This window comes from Gnatocerus cornutus, chromosome 2 (genome assembly GCF_029298725.1).
Source record: "Gnatocerus cornutus isolate USDA-ARS CGAHR chromosome 2, icGnaCorn1.1, whole genome shotgun sequence".
In the NCBI taxonomy this organism is placed as follows: domain Eukaryota; kingdom Metazoa; phylum Arthropoda; class Insecta; order Coleoptera; family Tenebrionidae; genus Gnatocerus; species Gnatocerus cornutus.
Genome location: NC_142234.1, coordinates 20,699,161 through 20,716,903, shown reverse-complemented (window position 1 = coordinate 20,716,903; position 17,743 = coordinate 20,699,161). Strand labels below are relative to the sequence as shown.

General features: G+C 39.1%; 6 protein-coding genes across 7 annotated transcripts; 3 read left to right on the top strand and 3 right to left on the bottom strand.

The window, feature by feature from the left end:
• Positions 1–130: 130 nt before the first annotated feature.
• LOC148179962 (DDB1- and CUL4-associated factor 6-like) lies at positions 131–3,655 on the top strand. Its single transcript, XM_088050534.1, has 11 exons — positions 131–498; positions 554–826; positions 876–1,029; positions 1,077–1,237; positions 1,283–1,431; positions 1,477–1,663; positions 1,713–2,001; positions 2,463–2,772; positions 2,822–2,943; positions 2,991–3,243; positions 3,290–3,655. The coding sequence occupies exons 1-11, from the start codon at positions 411–413 to the stop codon at positions 3,443–3,445; spliced, it is 2,142 nt and encodes a 713-aa protein (XP_087906660.1). The 5' UTR covers positions 131–410; the 3' UTR covers positions 3,446–3,655.
• A 31-nt stretch (positions 3,656–3,686) lies between these two features.
• On the bottom strand, positions 3,687–6,666 carry LOC148179961 (bis(5'-adenosyl)-triphosphatase enpp4-like). Of its 2 annotated transcripts, none has more exons than XM_088050539.1 (5): positions 6,078–6,666; positions 5,880–6,032; positions 5,661–5,832; positions 5,172–5,615; positions 3,687–5,114 (listed from the first exon to the last, which is right to left on the bottom strand). In XM_088050539.1, the coding sequence occupies exons 1-5, from the start codon at positions 6,561–6,563 to the stop codon at positions 4,945–4,947; spliced, it is 1,425 nt and encodes a 474-aa protein (XP_087906665.1). In that variant the 5' UTR covers positions 6,564–6,666; the 3' UTR covers positions 3,687–4,944. The 2 variants fall into 2 exon arrangements, with proteins under 2 accessions (XP_087906665.1, XP_087906666.1); XM_088050540.1 differs by having other exon boundaries at positions 3,687–3,907; positions 6,078–6,665.
• Positions 6,667–6,685: 19 nt separating this feature from the next.
• On the top strand, positions 6,686–8,379 carry LOC148179960 (uncharacterized). Its single transcript, XM_088050542.1, has 7 exons — positions 6,686–6,817; positions 6,869–7,186; positions 7,254–7,282; positions 7,348–7,393; positions 7,440–7,531; positions 7,579–7,734; positions 8,010–8,379. Exons 2-7 carry the CDS (start codon positions 7,073–7,075, stop codon positions 8,263–8,265), a joined length of 693 nt encoding a protein of 230 aa, XP_087906668.1. The 5' UTR covers positions 6,686–6,817; positions 6,869–7,072; the 3' UTR covers positions 8,266–8,379.
• Positions 8,380–9,333: 954 nt separating this feature from the next.
• On the bottom strand, positions 9,334–10,265 carry LOC148179959 (EEF1A lysine methyltransferase 1). The gene is made up of 4 exons (XM_088050543.1): positions 9,983–10,265; positions 9,783–9,930; positions 9,527–9,736; positions 9,334–9,477 (listed from the first exon to the last, which is right to left on the bottom strand). Exons 1-4 carry the CDS (start codon positions 10,121–10,123, stop codon positions 9,335–9,337), a joined length of 642 nt encoding a protein of 213 aa, XP_087906669.1. The 5' UTR covers positions 10,124–10,265; the 3' UTR covers position 9,334.
• Positions 10,266–10,920: 655 nt separating this feature from the next.
• LOC148179958 (lipase maturation factor 2-like) lies at positions 10,921–14,397 on the top strand. Its single transcript, XM_088050532.1, has 9 exons — positions 10,921–11,251; positions 11,340–11,523; positions 12,002–12,103; positions 12,305–12,501; positions 12,551–12,729; positions 12,776–13,013; positions 13,060–13,506; positions 13,554–13,770; positions 13,820–14,397. Exons 1-9 carry the CDS (start codon positions 11,158–11,160, stop codon positions 14,073–14,075), a joined length of 1,914 nt encoding a protein of 637 aa, XP_087906658.1. The 5' UTR covers positions 10,921–11,157; the 3' UTR covers positions 14,076–14,397.
• A 342-nt stretch (positions 14,398–14,739) lies between these two features.
• Pbp95 (proximal sequence element A Pbp95) lies at positions 14,740–17,698 on the bottom strand. The gene is made up of 4 exons (XM_088029606.1): positions 17,605–17,698; positions 17,411–17,548; positions 16,624–17,365; positions 14,740–16,574 (listed from the first exon to the last, which is right to left on the bottom strand). Exons 2-4 carry the CDS (start codon positions 17,480–17,482, stop codon positions 14,740–14,742), a joined length of 2,649 nt encoding a protein of 882 aa, XP_087885732.1. The 5' UTR covers positions 17,483–17,548; positions 17,605–17,698.
• Between the last annotated feature and the right edge of the window lie 45 nt (positions 17,699–17,743).

Below are 17,743 nucleotides of genomic sequence, written 5' to 3'. Positions count from 1 at the left end.
AACACTCAATTTGAGTTTGAAAAAATACGAAATCAACGGTTTTGAAAAGGGACGAGAATGAAATAAAATTATTTTGATAATAGTGTACAAAAAAAGAGTATAATTTGAAGTTAAAAATTTATCCGTAGACAAGTGTAGCCACATCCACTTGTCAGACTGAGAATTTGACAGACTTTGACACTTGCTTCCCAAATTTTGCAAAATTAATGAAAATATCGCTTATTTCACGATGTTCTCCGTGCCTCTTTCCTAAATTTATACAGTCTAGTTCTCGAACAGTTTCCTAGCCGATGAAAATGCGTTTTCGAGCGTGCGTGTGATTTGCGTAGAGAAATGTTATTTTTAGTTCTGCCTTCAAAGTGAGTGAAAAAATTGAAAAATTGCCTACTCTGTGATAACAAGATTAAACTATGACTAACAGACCCAAGTCAATATTCCGAGACTTGTACAATCTTCCTTATAAAGACAAGTTTTTCAAAATCGGCCACAATGCAAAAGGTTCGTTTAGTCGTTTGTCTCGTCTCTTGTTTGTAAATAAAACGTTTTTTTGTAGACGATGGGGATTTTCTTCAACGCCTAGGACTTGTGAAGAAACTGGAGATTCATCAGGGATGTGTCAACACGATTTGTTGGAACAGTACAGGGGAGTACATTCTTTCAGGATCGGATGATCAACATTTGATTATTACAAATGGACACACTTACAAAGTAGAAGCTAATTGTTACACTAGTCACCATGCAAATATCTTCAGTGCAAAGTTCTTGCCATGTTCAAATGATAAGCAAATTGTGTCATGTTCTGGGGATGGAATTATCCTACATACTGGTAAGCTCAGTGACTTGACAACCCCAAATACAAAATCATTTATCATTAGATCTAGAAGATACAAAAAATACTTATTATAACCAATTTAGTTGTCATGCTGGGACAACATATGAAGTTATTACAATCCCAAATGATCCAAATACTTTTTTGAGCTGCGGAGAAGACGGCACGGTGCGTTGGTTTGACTTGAGAACAAAGACTAGGTAAGGGTGGGTAAAACTCATGTCTGGTACTTCAACTAGAGTTGCAGTTGTCGCAAACAACGTTGCAAAGAAGACATTTTGATAACATGCCAGAGAGCTGTCACTGCTCTTGCCATAAGTCCAACGTCTTCGCACCAACTCGCTGTGGGGTGTGCAGACTCCACTGTGAGGGTCTACGACCGGAGATGCTTGACCACAAACCCAGAAGGTGATTGTGCACGCAACTAACAACACATTTATTTCGTTTTTTTAGAGAATACCAAAGCCCGACCGTTCTGTAGCTTCATCGCCCCCAATCTCGAGGACAGGCGCTATCGAATCACCTCATTAAGCTACAGCAATGATGGTCACGACATGCTAGTCAGTTATTCTTCCGATTATCTGTACCTTTTCCGCATACAGGTAATGATATTCTTCCATTTCTCCTAATTTTATTATTGCCTCTAGGAAAACCAAGCAACTGAATTGAAGAAACCCGTGAAAACGTCTCCTTGGGAAAAAGTTAAGATGTTGACAGGTAAACGCGAGCGCGTCAATAATTCGCCTCCCCACGTGCGTAGATTAAGATTGAGGGGTGATTGGTCAGACACCGGTCCTGATGCCCGACCAGAAAGAGATTTTACCACAACTGTTAGTAAGTAGAGGCCAACGCGGTTGTCTTAAAATGGTTACAAATGTGTTAGGTATAGGGCAAGCCAGACCTCAATTGCACGCCACTTTGATGCAGAGAATGACTGATGTGTTATCACAAATGTTGAATGACCCCATGACACGTGCGGCTCTAAGCGCTGGAGGAGAGGACTCTCTAGATCAAAACGAACCAATCCCGAGGAATACAGGTGAGGGGCAAGGCAGTTCCTCCAATGTATCGAATCAGGAAGAGAATGCTCAGAGTGGTAGCAATGAGGAGCAGGCAGCAACCAGTGGGGCGCAGAGTGAGGCTGTGGACGCTGCTGTCCCAACCACCAGCAGGTAATCTAATGGTCTGATAGTAAAAGCACGTACCGTTCTTTACGAGGGGTTAATAACTCTGGGAAATCAGGGGAAATCATTAAGACATTAGGGGCAATCAATGGGAAATCAGGGGCAGTTTTACGAAATCATAAAGAAATAAGGGGAAGTCGGACGAAAACTAGACGAAATTACAAAAAATAAGTAGAGTTTGGACGAAATCACAAGGAATTCAGGGGAAGTCTTACGAATCAACAAGGAATTCAGGGAGAAGTTGGACGAAATCAGGGGAAATCAAGTGTAGGCCATTTTTGAGAGGTGTAACTCCTGGATTCCTTATTGAAACTTACTCAGAGGGATAAACTTTCACTCGCACAAAAGCACACGAAATAATTGTTTTTTAGATGCAAAGTAGTGCAGTAAGAATTGGGGCTTGCATTTCCTCGGTGGCAAAACTCGCGAACCTAAAAACCAATTTCTAGGTCTGGTGGGAGCGAGTCCTCGGAGGAGCGCCAAGCGGAGAGTCCAGCCTGCGTGACGAGTCTGTACAGCCACTTAACAACTCTGCGAAATTTACGCGACGGTTTCATAGAACAACACGGTTCGGAACCTTCAGTTAGTTTAAGGTATTCCCAACAAAGTACGGCCAATGCCACTATTAGCTTAAGAGTTGGTGATGAACTTAATAGAGGAAACTTCGAGTCTTCGCGAAGTGATTCCACATCAGTGCCTTCAACATCACGAAACGAAGAAACTCGTCCGAAAACTCCACCGCCACTACCTGAAGATGCGGTAATAACCCATTTTTGTTCCTAATTTTTCATTCGCGAGTTTTTTCTAGGATTCAGACGTAGACTTCGATGACTACGACGACGAGTATTCTTCAGAGTCATGCAAAAAGACTGAAACAAACACGTACGAAGCGGAAATGAAGGCGAAATATGTCGGGCATCGTAACGCTCGGTATGTAATTAATTTTTTCAATGTGTTGTTACGACAAGTGATCGTAGCACGATGATAAAAGAAGCCACTTTTTGGGGTAACGACTATGTTATGTCAGGCTCCGACTGTGGTCATGTGTTTATCTGGGACAAAAACACGGCGAAACTGAAAATGTTGCTACAAGCAGACCAGCATGTTGTTAACTGTCTGCAACCGCATCCCACACTACCACTTCTTGCAAGTAGCGGAATCGATCACGATGTCAAGTTGTGGGCGCCAATTCTCGAGGAGCCCAATTTCAATATGAAAATGGCAGAAGACGTAAGTTGTTGAATTATACAAACCGTTGATAATGGAGTTCTTTCAGTTGATAAACCGGAACGCGATAATGCTTGAAGAAACGAGAGACACAATTACAGTACCTGCAGCTTTTATGATTAGGATGTTGGCGTGTTTAAACCAAATTCGGCGAGGAACCCGAGCGAGATCTCGGCGTCAAGAAGACGAGGAAGAGACTAGTTAAATCGTTGTATGTATCTTACCCTAGTTGTCAGAAGCGTAGAAAATTTTCTTGGTTTTTTATTCGACGTGGAATGTTTCCAGTTTTGTGTTCATTTAACATCAGTCTGACAATGAGGTATTTATTTTCATTACTTTGGTTCTGTTAGGTTCTTGCTGTAACTTTTATTTGAAATATTTAATAGTTGACATTAAATTGTACATACTCTGGAAAGTCGGTTTATTACGGAAGAAATGAACACCTGTATAAACGAAACGTTTATTTTCAACACATTAGCTTAAACACAACCGTTTAACAATCTCAAAAACTCACTAAAGTTACACTAACCCTAATATCACTCAAATATTTACAAGTACGTACAACCATGCAATTCTTTGGATACAGATAATGAAGAATATAGTTGTCACATTTGAGCTTTTTGGCAAAATAATCACGTTCATGTTTCAAGTTACTGGAATCCTTGTTCTATAAAGAAGTAAATTAGTACTTGCACAGCTGAGCTACGTTAATATCCGATGCTATGAAGTTCTGGTTAAGTGCAAACGTGCCCAAAGACTTGGAAATTTAGTGGAGAAGTCTGTCAAACGTGTCAACGTTATGATTTCGAAATTAAATTGCCTCGTTTTGAAGCCAAGTTCGTTTTGTCTCATCAGAGATTTCGGACATTATCATGCAAAAGCACGAGGCAATTTTAATTTAGAAATGACAACTAACTTATCCATTAGAAAACCCTTTGCTAATGTTATTTTCTTAGAGGATTCTAAGTGAAATGAACGAAGAATTGTGAGAAATTACGTTCTAATTACGTGTTAAAAACAGCACTGATTTTATTGTGTTTCTAAAACGATACACTAAGTGGCAAGGAATGATTATCATGCAAATGATTTCACGACTAGTTTTAAAGTTAGAATTTTTATATGGACAATGGTTTAACACTTCTTCTACGATTCAACATTAAAAATGGACGTTGATGAAACAGAACTCTGTATTTTGCCTGTCTTAATTCTTAACATGTGGCTCTACGAGTATTGTCGCTTTAATTTAATTTTTAATGACGTAATTCTGCAGGAAGTCACAATTATTACCTGGACTATCCTGAGAAACATCGCTTTACCTTCAACGAAGATTTTGATTGTAATATTGACTATAAGTTAAAATAATTTGTTGATTAACATTGACCCTTGACCCGGCGCATCCACCAAATTTCAACAAACATTTTTATGGATTTATCGCCGACATAAAAACACATTTTATCAACAATTGACTGTTTTTTTTCCTTTTACATTATTAAAATTGACTCCTGATCTTTCCATTTAGATGAGGACCCTAATTAACAAGACGCCGTTTGAGCATTTTGATTTTCTCACTTCGCTGCCTGTCTTACCAGCAGAAAACTTGCGATTTCTGTCTTTTTGTTAGTTCAACATCTACATGTCTTACAGAAAAATTGGATTTAGCTACTTTTACGTTAGTAATGGGTAAAAACAGGCGGTTCTAAAAATTTACGCCTCATCTGGCTCTAGCAGATGTTGGACTTCAATGCTACTGTGAAACGTTTGTGGAAATCGCTTGTTTAAGGCAGCGGTGGTTGTTATACTCTGCTGTCTTTTAATCATGAAGATTAGCACTGCGGCGCAACCAACTAGTATTAGCGCAGTGAGAATTCCCCCAGCTGTAACATGCTTTGGTTAAAAAAGCTCCACGCACAAACAACAGAAATTTCACTTACCAGTCACGATAAGAACTGTCCTAAGCGAAAACCGTTTGTTTCTTGCAGGCACTAAAATACCCGCAGTGTTCTCTGTGGTGCCGTTGTTTTTCGTAGGAGAAATCTCAAGAATTTCGCTGAAGAAATTGAATAAATCTATTGAGTTGAAAGGGGAAACTTTGTGGTTGACTTTGATTCTGGGCCCCCTCGCCATGAAGAACGGCCGCATTTCTTTCTCTACGTAGTCGTAGCCGTGCACCCCAAACGAAGTTGTGTTTTTCGCTTGATTCGCGTACGTTATTAAGTCGTCGAGGGCGTAGCCCGGATCTGCCATGACGAGAATTGAGGGGCTTCGCGGGTTGTTTTTATAGTGCCATCGAGAGGGGAACTCCTCTTTCTTGTAGACTTTAAAATGCGCGTTTAGTGAGGCGTTTTTGAGTTTCTGATAAATTTCGCTTTCGTAGCCTAAATAATCCAAAGTTATTATTGTTTTGTAACGACGATTTTTACCTTTTTGGGGGTAGAACGTCCTCAGGGGCGAAGTCCCCGCACAGTTGTACGTGTCCGGTGTTAAATATTGCGACACGTTAATGAAATTAGCAGGATTCACGTCTGTCATTCCATGGTCACTTAAATGGACAACGTGAGCTTTGTTGCTTAAGTGATTAAGCTCTAATTGTTGCTAAAAAGATGCTTATAACAGATCGCGAGTCTAAATAATTAGCTTACTTGTAGGTAAGACGTGATATTGTCAAGTTTTCTGACTAAACCGTCAACTACATCAGAGCCTATGCCATATAAGTGAGCGTCAGTGTCGGGTTCCTCAAAATACACCATCAACAAATTTGCGGGTTTTTTGGGGTCTTTCAACCAGTTAATTACCTAGAGACGGAAGTAACAACGTGTTGTTTTAATGGAGGATCTTACCATATCCACGCGTTTATACCAGTCCAAGCTGTGGTCAAAATCTTGACAGTAAGTAACGTTTTTACCCTGATAGGGATAACAACCCCCTGGCCACATCATAACCCCGGAATATCTACCCTCTCCTGCATCCTCGTTTAGTCTCCATATGGGAACGATATTGTCATCATAATGGAACATGTCATAACTAATATGCACTACTTTTTTACTTTTTGTATCAAAGTAACTATTTCCGACAACGCCGTGTGTTTCAGGGTAAAACCCCGTCGCAATAGAGTGATGATTTGGAAAGGTTTTAGTCGGAAAAACATTGACCAAGTAGTCAGAGTACGTCCCAAGCTTCCTCAATGTCTTCATATGAGGGATTGCTTTAGTCTCGAAAAAGTCATATCGAAATGCATCGTACGATACAACGATCAGGATCGGCTTTTGGGAAACTGAATAAGTTAGTGTTATTAAAAGACACTGCAAGATAAGCGTGAAAATCATCCCCGAAGATGCGAGCTTTTCAAACACATGACATTGACAGATGGTGACACTAATCAGCCGATTTTGACACTTTGATAACCTCAACCTGGAAAGTTTTTATTGCAAAATTTCGCGATAAAAAGTGTTACATAAAGAGGCGCGGATAGCAATGACTTGAATTCAACAACAAAACCAACGAAACTTTATTGTGATCGTTAAAAAATCACCCCAAATTAGAAACAATTGCTGCTTTTGACAGAAGTGTCACTTGTCAAGTTGTCAAGTTTTCACTCCACAATTTTCAATTTTTGTAATTGCATTTTCAGGGGGATTGAAGGGGTGATACGGGGGTTCGTTTGCTGGATGATGGTTAGAATATAAATACTGAGCCCTAGTAAGTGATTTTTCGTCCGGTGATGCATAATGTGAATGTGAGTAAGTCAGTTTAATTCGGCAAGACGGAGTCGCTTGCTTTCAAACCACCCCATGGGGGTTAAACATGTCGCAGTCCTGAATGGACTGCAACAAAAATGGGGAGCTGCTTTGGCAAGTGTTTGCCTAAACCGGATTCAAAGGGGCTTCGAAATCTCAATATTCTTCAGGGCCAAGCAAATGAGCTGGAATTTTCTTTCTTGGTGGAGGATGTAAGTGGCGATAAAACAATGTCTCTGTTTCTTTGCAAATTGTTTATTTTACGTGAGATTGTTTCAGAGTTCCACGACACGCCAAAGAATTAAAAGGTAGTAATTATCCTTTTAGTTTTTTACCTAATAATACTTAATATTCCACGCTTTCATGGACCCAGGAGTTTCTTATCCCGATTTTTCAACAAGAGAAATGATAACAATCAGGTGACTCATTTCTCTATAATCCTCCGTTTTAATGAGCGATTTTTAGAAACCAGTTCTGGATTTAGTTGATGGTTTATTAAATCCGCAACTGACTGCTTACAGTAGACTGAATGAATCACAACGCCTTCCCTCAACTGGGTAAAATGAGCCTCCTTAAAAACAAAAAATCAGACTTTTTGCCACAGATCCTGCACCAGCAGAGACATCCAACTGCAATGCTTAGACGCCCGAGCTTTACTATCCCGAACAGCAACGTCAACACCTGTTAGTTCTGTGGATCTGGAATGGGAGCACGAAACAATCCCGATTTCTATGATCCATGACCCCTCTGGAAGCTCCTGGTGAGCACTACCAAGAAAATCCAGGGGTTAATACACCTCAAAAATGGCCTACACTTGACTTCCCCTGATTTACTTGTGATTTCGTCCAACTTCCCTCTTATTTTCTTGTTATTTTGTTAAACTTCCCCTGAATTCCTTGCGATTTCGTCCAACTTCCCCTTATTTGCTTGTTATTTCCTAAAACTTCCCCTGATTTCCTAAGACTGATACACTAATTTCCCAGGGAGATTAACCCCTCGAAGAAAATAATTAAATTTGTAACGTTTTCTTTCCAGGACGGCACTTCCCGAGGATTTCTCGCAATGCCCCAGTGAAACGAGCCCCCAGAACACAGCCCCGGTGGTTAACAGCGATTCTGACTGGTCCAGAGTGTCGTCGGCGAATTCTCTAGAGTGGGATAACGTTCATAATTCGATTCATACGAGTCCCCCAATGTCCGAAGTTGATACAGACACTCAGATGTTACTCAGTGAAATTGAAAGACTCACCACTAAAACCCTAAGTGAAACAGGTCGGGACTTATTTAGCTGATTCTGAAGTAATATCAATGGTAGAGAGGTTTTGGTTGGTTTTAGTTGCATTGAACGAACGGGTGATGTGAATAATTAGGATTTTAGTAACTGAAACATCAAACTGGTGCTGGTTTCATAAATCATATATTTTTCCGACAAGTTATTCATATCATCCAGTACTCTAAATCAAATTTTTGTTGTGATATAGAAATATTTAAAGAAACAATTATAGATGATATAACTGGGAGTTTATCACTCTCTGTGTCAGAGAATTAGGTCAGATTAAATGGCATTTGGGAGTGGTAAGGCCAAATTCCAGGATAAGCCAGCGACACTCACTTAAAAACGTAATTAACAAATATTGCATAATTCTAAATCGTCTTTTTATCGATGTTATATATATTCTATATTTAGTTATTTAACCACTTCTCAAACATGCCATTTAATTGATAGTTGCATAACTTTTTTTACGATTCACGTTAGTATCTTTAGACTAGCGAATCTGTGGTTTTAGAGGCCTAAAAGTATGGTTGTTTTAAACAATTCCACCCAAAAAGGTTGTGTTATTTACGTTATAAATCCAATTAGTGGCGAATCGTATTTAGAAGACTTAGAGAAAATCGATCACTTTAATTTAAAATTGATTTGCACGATTGCACGAGCCAAGTTTATTGAATAATGAATGTTATTGAATGTACTGTTGATTTATCAGAAGTATAAAGTTGTTTTTTTGGCAATAAATTTATTCAAAGCAATTCTTTAGAACGGGGTTTAAAATGACTTGGAAAGACAGGCGGGACCAAGAATTTGCTTTTTAGAGAGGCCTTTGAATGTGTTAGAACGATGTTGTAATACCGAATATTGTTGTGATGCCACTTTTAACCATTCATTTAAATGCACTAGTACAATTACAACACTCCAAGATTATTTCCATAGGAATTCAAACAGAATTTAGAGGTTTCTGTTGTCCATCCTAATATTTTCGGCAGTTTTATTTCATGTAACTCTGATATGGCTTTAAATTGTTGTAAATACACTACATTTCATGTATACATATCACCCTTGCAAAAGATATAATAAAATTATACCTATAATAACGTTTTTGTTAACCCTTCAATCCTGAAATTGGAATAACAACAAAATTCATTAGCCAAGTTGTTTTTATGCCGGGGTTGGAAAGGGCTCTTTTTCAGATCCAGGAGGCGCTCAACCATCTCCCCCATTATTGCACCTAAAGAAGTGTGGCAATAAACGGGAATTTGTTATTAATAATTACTTGCCAGTACACAACATAATTTTAGCTGATGTCAAGAATTTAATAGTTACTGCAGTTTTAGTCAAACACTCATCTGACAAAAAAGGAGGATCAGCTATAACAAGGTCATAGAAATTCGCCTTGTCTCTTGGAATCTCCAGGGGTGACTTGTAATCGTAAGGAATGTAATCTCTGCCATAAAGAGCAAATCTGGGATCATACTCATATAAATTTACTAAAAAAAGTTCACTTTATTGTGGTTTATTTGAGTCTGTACGTACCAATTCCATTGTTTATGTGTTCTTTCATTTTTTTGTACAAAGTTGGACACGATATAAGCGCTACTTTGCCCTCAGGTCCTACTTCTTTACAGGCTATATTTACGAGATTTTCTATCGTTTGTTCATCATACCAGAATTGACTCAGTTGCTAAAATATATAAACTGTGAAGTACAATGTACAATAAATACGGGAATCGTACCCAATTCTCATCAAAACTAACGTTTTCGTTTGGGGCACAATTCAGCTGCTTTTCACGCACTTCTCTTTCTTCATAGAATTGTTGCAGGGCTAAGAATGTTTCTGCAGATAGTTGAGGCACGTCGCCCTCGTTGTCTGACATTGTCTAAATATGCTCGTACACTCTATTCTTATTAAAAAATGTTGAAAAATTAATACTAAAAGTTGAGGTTATGACATTCGTAGGCTGAATGAACCTGTTTGTAGGTACAACGTACAATACTTGACAACCCCATGGATCTACTTGCGTGGGTGCTAAAACTAAAGCATCTAAGAATAAGTGGCTATGTATTACAAATAACAGAAAATTAAAAAATGATCCAGTAGTGCGGACTAATAAAATTAAATTCATTAATAGAAACCTTTTATTATTAAAAATTGCACTGTTTGTCAGTAGTTCAAATTTCCAGCCATTGTCACCAATCCTTATAACGAAAGTTACTACATGTGGGCGCTAATGGTTAATAAACAATTTTTGCACAAAAAAAAACATAAAAAGTGGCCTCAAACCTTGAAAACTTGTAAATTAGAACTGTTCCTCTAGTTCTGGAGCCACGTTCTGGTCATATTTTCCAGTTCATACATAACTTATATTTAATAACGTGAACTTTTTCGTTATTTCCCAGATTTCTAACAAAGCTTTCCAAAATCCTCAAAATGCTTGTAAATTCCTCGCCGTTCCATAAAAATCTATGCCATAACGGTGAATTTCCAAATTGAGGTTAGCTATTTTTTCAGGAAACGTGTGTTCCAAAAGTAATTTCGCATTAATCAAATTCCTATGTTAATTAAAATAATTGAAAATAGGTGGTGATAAAAAACAACAGTTATCCGATTCGATCATACTTGTTTAGTGGGCATTATTATTCATCTTTGTCTTGCTCAAAGTAAACCCCAGTATCCACCTCGCATTCTCTCTGTCTGTTGGGCGTTTGTGATTCGGCTTTCCGCTTGGTTGCGTCGCGTCGCCGCTTTATTTCGTTGATCACATCATCTACCCATCATCGAAATAATAGTTAAAACTCGTAGTGTAGTGGCATAACTATTTTATGAATGTTTCGTTTTTGTTAGTTAAACTTCGTGCTCGATAAGAAAGTGCAGTTTTTATAGTATTTTGTATTGTCTTTATACACGACGATGATTCCTCTTCGTTATACTCGAAATCTTTTCCTACGATCTTTTTGTATTGTTTACCTTTTCGCATTTATATCTTTCTACATTCAAATTCCTGGTGAGTATTTTTAACACATCAAGTTACCGTTGTTTACTTCAATTGTGTGGCTTTTGTTTTTAGGCTAATATTGGTGTTTTGTTTCTAGGTTTATATGGGGATAATGGAATTTTACCAGCAAAGTCGTTATTAGAGAATAGTAAACACAAGACTTTTTCAGCAAAGGTGCATTATCAGCCAACTTTGCTCTGGCTTGCTCCATATCTGGGTCTGGATATTAACTACGCTTTGGACGTTTTGGCACTTTTCGGAAGCTTTCTGGCTTTCACTGGGTAATTATAATTCATTATTTATGTCTTTGTGCGACGATTTTACCTGAGGAAAAAATTAGGAGAGAATCTAAAGATAATCGCAGTAGGCAATGGCAAAAAATGACGTCATATTTCGACGAAAATAGCCCACAGATGTCCCCCACGTCTATAGTTTATTTTTTATACTTCTGTAGAATCCACTTTTTTAATACAGTTTCGGGCAAAAAATTTATGACAGCATTTTTCACAACTGTTTTTCTCTAAAAAATGTACCGATCACACTAGTTTACATCTAGAAGAGTTTTTTAAGCAGAATTCAAAACTGAAAACAGAAAAAAAATATCACGTCTGGTTTTTACTTATACAGGGTGTCTCTCTTAATTGACTTAAAGGGCGCAAAATTTGAATGTAATATTATGTGTTTAGTTGCGTCTAAATAAAGTTGTCAATAAAATCTATTTACAACAGGATTTAAGAGTAATTTAACTTTTATTTTTAGATTTATTTCCCAGAAGTTTTGTACAATTCCACTCTTCGCTGGATTATGGTCCTTGTACTTTTCCCTGTACCAAGTCGGCCAAGTATTCGTAAGCAATAATTAGTAAGTAAAAGTTGTCTCGTACACCGGAAACAATATAAATATTGGATTTGATAAGCGCACATTTTATGTACATTTTAACAAAGTATTTCTCAATCGTTATTTGAGTTCAGTCAGAATCCCTATAAGTCTACTTTAAACTATTTGGATTATCGAGATATTCGAATTACTCGGATTACCAATTACTTAACCATTTTCTTGCAGCGACGAGTTGCTACTAGAAGCGGGATTTCTGGCCCTTCTGGTAGCCCCCCTATTACCAGGCCGAAGGAAAGGCACCAAAGGGTCTCCGAGTGACGCCATCAGCTTCTGGCTGGTTCGTTGGTTACTCTTCAGATTTCTGTTAACGTGTGGTCTGTTGAAATTCATAAGTGGGTGCCCCAAATGGTGGAGCTTAACTGGTTCGTTCTGCAACCTCACCAAATAACAGTTCTAACTCCATAATTCTAGCATTTAGCCACTACTTTGAAACCTTACCATTACCAAGTCCTTTGTCTTGGTATTTCCATCATATTCCAGGATGGTACTTAAAATTGTTTGCCGTCATCACCAACGTCTGCGAGGTGGCTTTGCCGTTTTTGTTCTTCGTTCCTTTGCGGTCTGTCAGGATAACCAGTTTCGTGATACAGGTAGAAAAGGATTCACATAATGAATGGTACTACTTTTTTTTTGTAGATATTTTTACAAATATCAGTAGTCTTGACTGGAAACTACAACTTCGCCAATCTCTTATTGGTGACACTTCTTTTATCATTGTTGGATGACCAATTCTTCTACGGGCGCCGCAAGTCTTTCACGAAGTGGACCCTCATCGAAAAAGTAGTAAACGCTCTTATCTACGCCGGTGTACTTTTAGCAGTAGTCAAACTATACTCCCTCGAACTAAACGGCAGTGTTGTCGAATCAAAAATCGGTAAATGCTACCAATGTCTAGAACCTAAAATAACCGATTTTTTTAGCGTTTACAAAAGACCAATTTGACACCACCTTGAAGCAAGGCCTCACCATCACCATCTACCTGGCGTTACTCTCTCTAGGCGTCACAGTTCTCCGAGCGTTATCAATCTCATTATTCGACTCCCAAGCTTCAGGCTCCAAATTCCTCGTCGTGGCTTCAAGCTTACTCTGTGCCGGCATCGCTGGACTTCTGTTTGTTTCCACAACTGTACCTTTAGCATCTTTACACTCTGCTGCGAACTCATCGGTTCATGGCAGCGTGCGGACGGTTTATAACCGATTACATAAACTCCACGCTGTCAATCAATACGGACTTTTCCCGAAGATGAGCGGTGTGGATGGACGCCCTGAAATCATTCTTGAAGGCGCTGAAAACGTCGAAGGGCCATGGTTGGAATACAACTTCTTATACAAACCGGGGAATGTTAATCATTCGTTACCTTTCGTTGGTACGTAACTATGAAACCAGTGAGTTGGTTTACATGGTTGGTTTTAGCTCCGTACTCGCCGAGATTGGATTGGCAGATGTTTTGGGCTGCGTATAGTAGTTACGAGAAGCAGCCGTGGATTCTTTCGTTCGCTCATCGATTGCTGATCGGACGACCGGAGGTTTTGGCTCTGTTGGATCGCCATCACTCGCCGTTTGCCCAGAAGCCGCCGAAGTACATCCGCGGGGTGCTCTACAAGTACAAGTACACCGCGTGGAGTCAAAGGTTGGTTTTCTTTCAGAGAGTCGTGGTTTCTACTGGTGGTTTCTTGCAGATCTCAGCCTTCTTGGTGGGTGCGCCAGAAAGTCGGCGACTACTTCCCCGCGTACACGAAGGATTCCCCAGCACTAGTAGATTACCTAAAAGCCCGAAACTTATTGCCAACTGTAACAAAACAGGGAGTTAATCCAATCTGGAAACAGATTTTAGATGGTGTTAGGTATATCGCCGGTCATCTCGAAGCTACTTTGTTGTTATGGTCAGTTTTCACGGCCGGTTGTGCTATTATAACAACATCAGCAAAGAAATAAGGACTGATTAGGCATTAGATCACTATTTTTTTAATTATCGTGGAAAATCTAATCGATATAAATACTTTTTTATTTTTATACATGCACCAGTTTTTTTGTCATCGGTTCAACAGCGTCGACACGATTTCATCATAATCACTTTTATTATTTATCTTTAAGCATTTTTAGGTGTAACATAATTTTGTTAAACTTGCAAATATTTTCAGTTATAATGTTGTTAATTGCGTACTTTTATAGATACACGTGTGGTAGATATAGTTGTTACTATGTCTGAATATTTTTTCCGGTTTGTGGAGACTAAAAATAAACTGTATATGAAGAACTCGGAAGATCTTTTTATATACTTACCTACAACTGATTACAACACTTTTCGTACTGTAATAAAAAATTAGTAAACTTTTTATTTGTGATCAGACTGTTGAACTACTGATGGGGTTACCATAACTACCAATTCTAGGCGTGTAAGTAGGCATCAATGTCAATTTTTTTCTTTTGTTTTATTAACGTCATTGTTAAGCCTACAATTATTATCAGTACGCCTACTTTGAAAGCCTGTTTCACACAGCTCAATTTTCGAAAAAAAAATGTGGCCGCCACGTCTTTGGACTTATTAAAATTACAAAACTAACGCAACGAATCGATTTATTAACAAATACAAAAGTAGTTAATCCGGTTCTACTTTGAATGTCTTTTCAAATTTGATAGCCTCCCTCAACAACCGCAAATCGTCTTCGTCATTGCTCTCCCCAGAATCATTCTCACATTTCATCTTCTTTATCATATTATCAAGTGCTTGCACATCCTGTAAATCACTATCGGTGACCTCCACCGTGTCTTCATTTGGAGCGACGGTGAACCCATTCCCTGTGCTCTGTGAAGTACCACCCTCGTTATTCCTGAGTAAAACGCTCTTGAGTTTCCCGTCTGATCCAGTCACAGTCTCTATCCTAATCACATTGAGATTATTTTTCTTGATTAGCCTCTCAACGACGTCTTTATCCACCAATTGTAGCTGAGGATTTTGGGCTAAACTCGTGAGAGCTGACATGCTAACTTTTCTTTTTTTGGCCGGGGGGTAACTAGCAGAAGCTGACCGTTTGTGCGCATCACCTGAAGAGGTACTTGGTCTTATTTCTTCAACCTCATTCGGTTTTTCCAACGACAGAACAGCACTCCAAGTAAAAAGAGCGTCAAATCGCTTGGAAAAAAGTTCGCGGTGTTGTGAGGCTTCGCTTGATGGCACGAAATTGGAAGTAAAAAAGTCTTTCTGTTGCCCCTTGAATTCTTTATGTTTAAGTATCAAACTCTTGAGACCCACCAAAGTGCTGAGATTCGGCGGTGTTAAATCAGTTATCTCCGATTCTTGAGGAACGGATTTCTTGGAAAGAGCCTCTAAGATCTCCACGTCGATGTTGTCTAAATTAGAATTTGGTTCTAAATTTGAGGGGATATCTAACTTCACTCTTAACAATTTCAAGAGTTCGTGAGCGTTGTCCGTCGCGTCTTTGAGATTCTTTTCGGTTATCATCCGCCTCGGTTTGGATATCACAGAATTCCTAAAGAAATCAGTCAGTATGGTGTCTATATTTCTAATTTTATCGTTCGATTCAGGCTCATTCGCCCCACCCGAACTTTGCGACGCAAGTTCAGACTGAAGACACTCCTCGATTACTGCAAGGGTCGGGATGCACTCCGCATCCTTATATTGAGCCGCAATGTAACTAAGAAAGTTGTGCTGGCGTCCAGAACCTTCATCAACGGTGTATCTTCGTTTAGGGACGTCATCGATTCTGCCGTCTGGATTCTCTTGGATGTACGATTTTATAATTCTGTATCTCTGCCGAATCTGCGCGTTGCATCGATTCAAGATTGATGTTAACCCGCTCCAGTTCTTCTCCCCGTTTTTCTGCGCATATTCATAGATAATTTTATCGTCTTCCGTAGTGAAGGAGCCCTTCTTAATCGGTCGCTGCAAATTCGAATTGTAGCGACTCTTCAACTGAACCTGTGAGCGATGCGGCATGTATTCCGAACACTTCTTGAAATTCCGACCAAACTTATTAACTAAAATTATAAGAAGTATGTCTTCAGCCTCGGAGAACTTCCCTCTCTTCACGTGGTTTTGCGACAAAAAATAAGAGTAGCGGTGATAGAGTTGGTGTCTTGAGCGGTTGTTGAAGTGGCAGACGACTTTCCCCCACGGGATGAAATTTCCTAATTTGTACATCTCCACGACTTCCAACAGCTGATTGTCTTCGCTTTCCGTGAACTTGCTTTTCTTGAACTTGCCGCAGAGTTTACTGAAGTAGTGGAGACAGGCGATGAATCCGGTCCTGTTCGTTTGTAACTCGAGGGCTATGGTGTCCCAGTTTTGGTAACGGTGCTTTTTGGCGATGGCTTCCAAACGTTGGTTTTCGTTGTCGCTCCACTCGGATTTATTGATCTGAGGATGGACGAGCATGTGCCAGACCGACTTGCATTCGGAAGCGGTGTGTTTATCTGCAAAAGAAGAAAAGATAATGCTAGGGAAGTCACGAGTTGTTTTTACTTCTTAAGAAGGTGTCGGCGACTTTGTACCAATCAATGTGCTCGTTTGAGTTCAGCGGGGGGAGTTTATCGTCGGTCTTCAAGTTTTCTAGTTGTTCCTTCAAACTCTGCAATTCATCTAACAAGGATTCCTTCTCGCCCTCCTCATTGTGTATTTTAATTTTTAACGCGGTGATTTTAGCCATCACAACAGTCTGTCTGTTGATATTATAGTTACATTTAATTGCGTTCGTTAGTCTGCTAAACTCAATAGGAGTCCACTTCCGGCTAAACGCCAATTCATAGACACTCAGCTCGTTTCCGGCGCGTTGTCGAACGACATCTTCATTCCGTGGCGCTGCAAAAAACTTCTTATCTTTAAAATACGGCGCTGTCAGTTTCCAAAGATATGTTTGCTGATACGAGGATTTTGCAGACAGACTTTTTAGCACAGATTGTGCTTCTTCTAGTTCTTCCTCGCACTCATGAAGGAACCCTTGAATTTTCTTTTGGAGTTGCAGAAGTTGTGTGTTTTTCGTTCTATTCAAAATTAAAAGTTTCTTTAAATCGGGGTCTGTACATGTATCAACAATTTCTTGTTCTTCATGTGTTAGAATAAGGCTCTGGTCTGAACTGCTTGCAGGCAATTCCTCAGACTCGTCGTAACGCGAAAACGACCCTTCAAAAAGTTCATCGTCTTCGTCCTGATCACTGCAGTCTTGTTTGTAACTGACGAAGTCTTCAAATTCTATTTGGAAATTGTTCTAAAAATGGTACTTAGAGGGCGATTCTAAAAATGATAAAAATACCTGAAGCGACGATTTTTGTTTGTTTATGAAGTCGTTCATCAAATTTACGTCTTTCTGTTCGTCCTCTTCCATTGTAAGCCTTTTTTCTCTAAGTTTTTGGTGGTAAAATTTGCAAAATTAAAATTTCACTGTTTTACGCTAAAAAATCAACAACAGCAATTAGAAATGGAACAATTAAAAAACGTTATACTTACGAAATAAAACGTTTAAACAACACAAGAAATAAATTGCTCGAGCTTTTAAATTTGAGGTTAGTTTATTTTGTTTCGAAAATTGCGTTTAAAACCAAAGTCCCTAAATCTTGGTTCAAAACGTTCCTAAATCCCGTTTCAC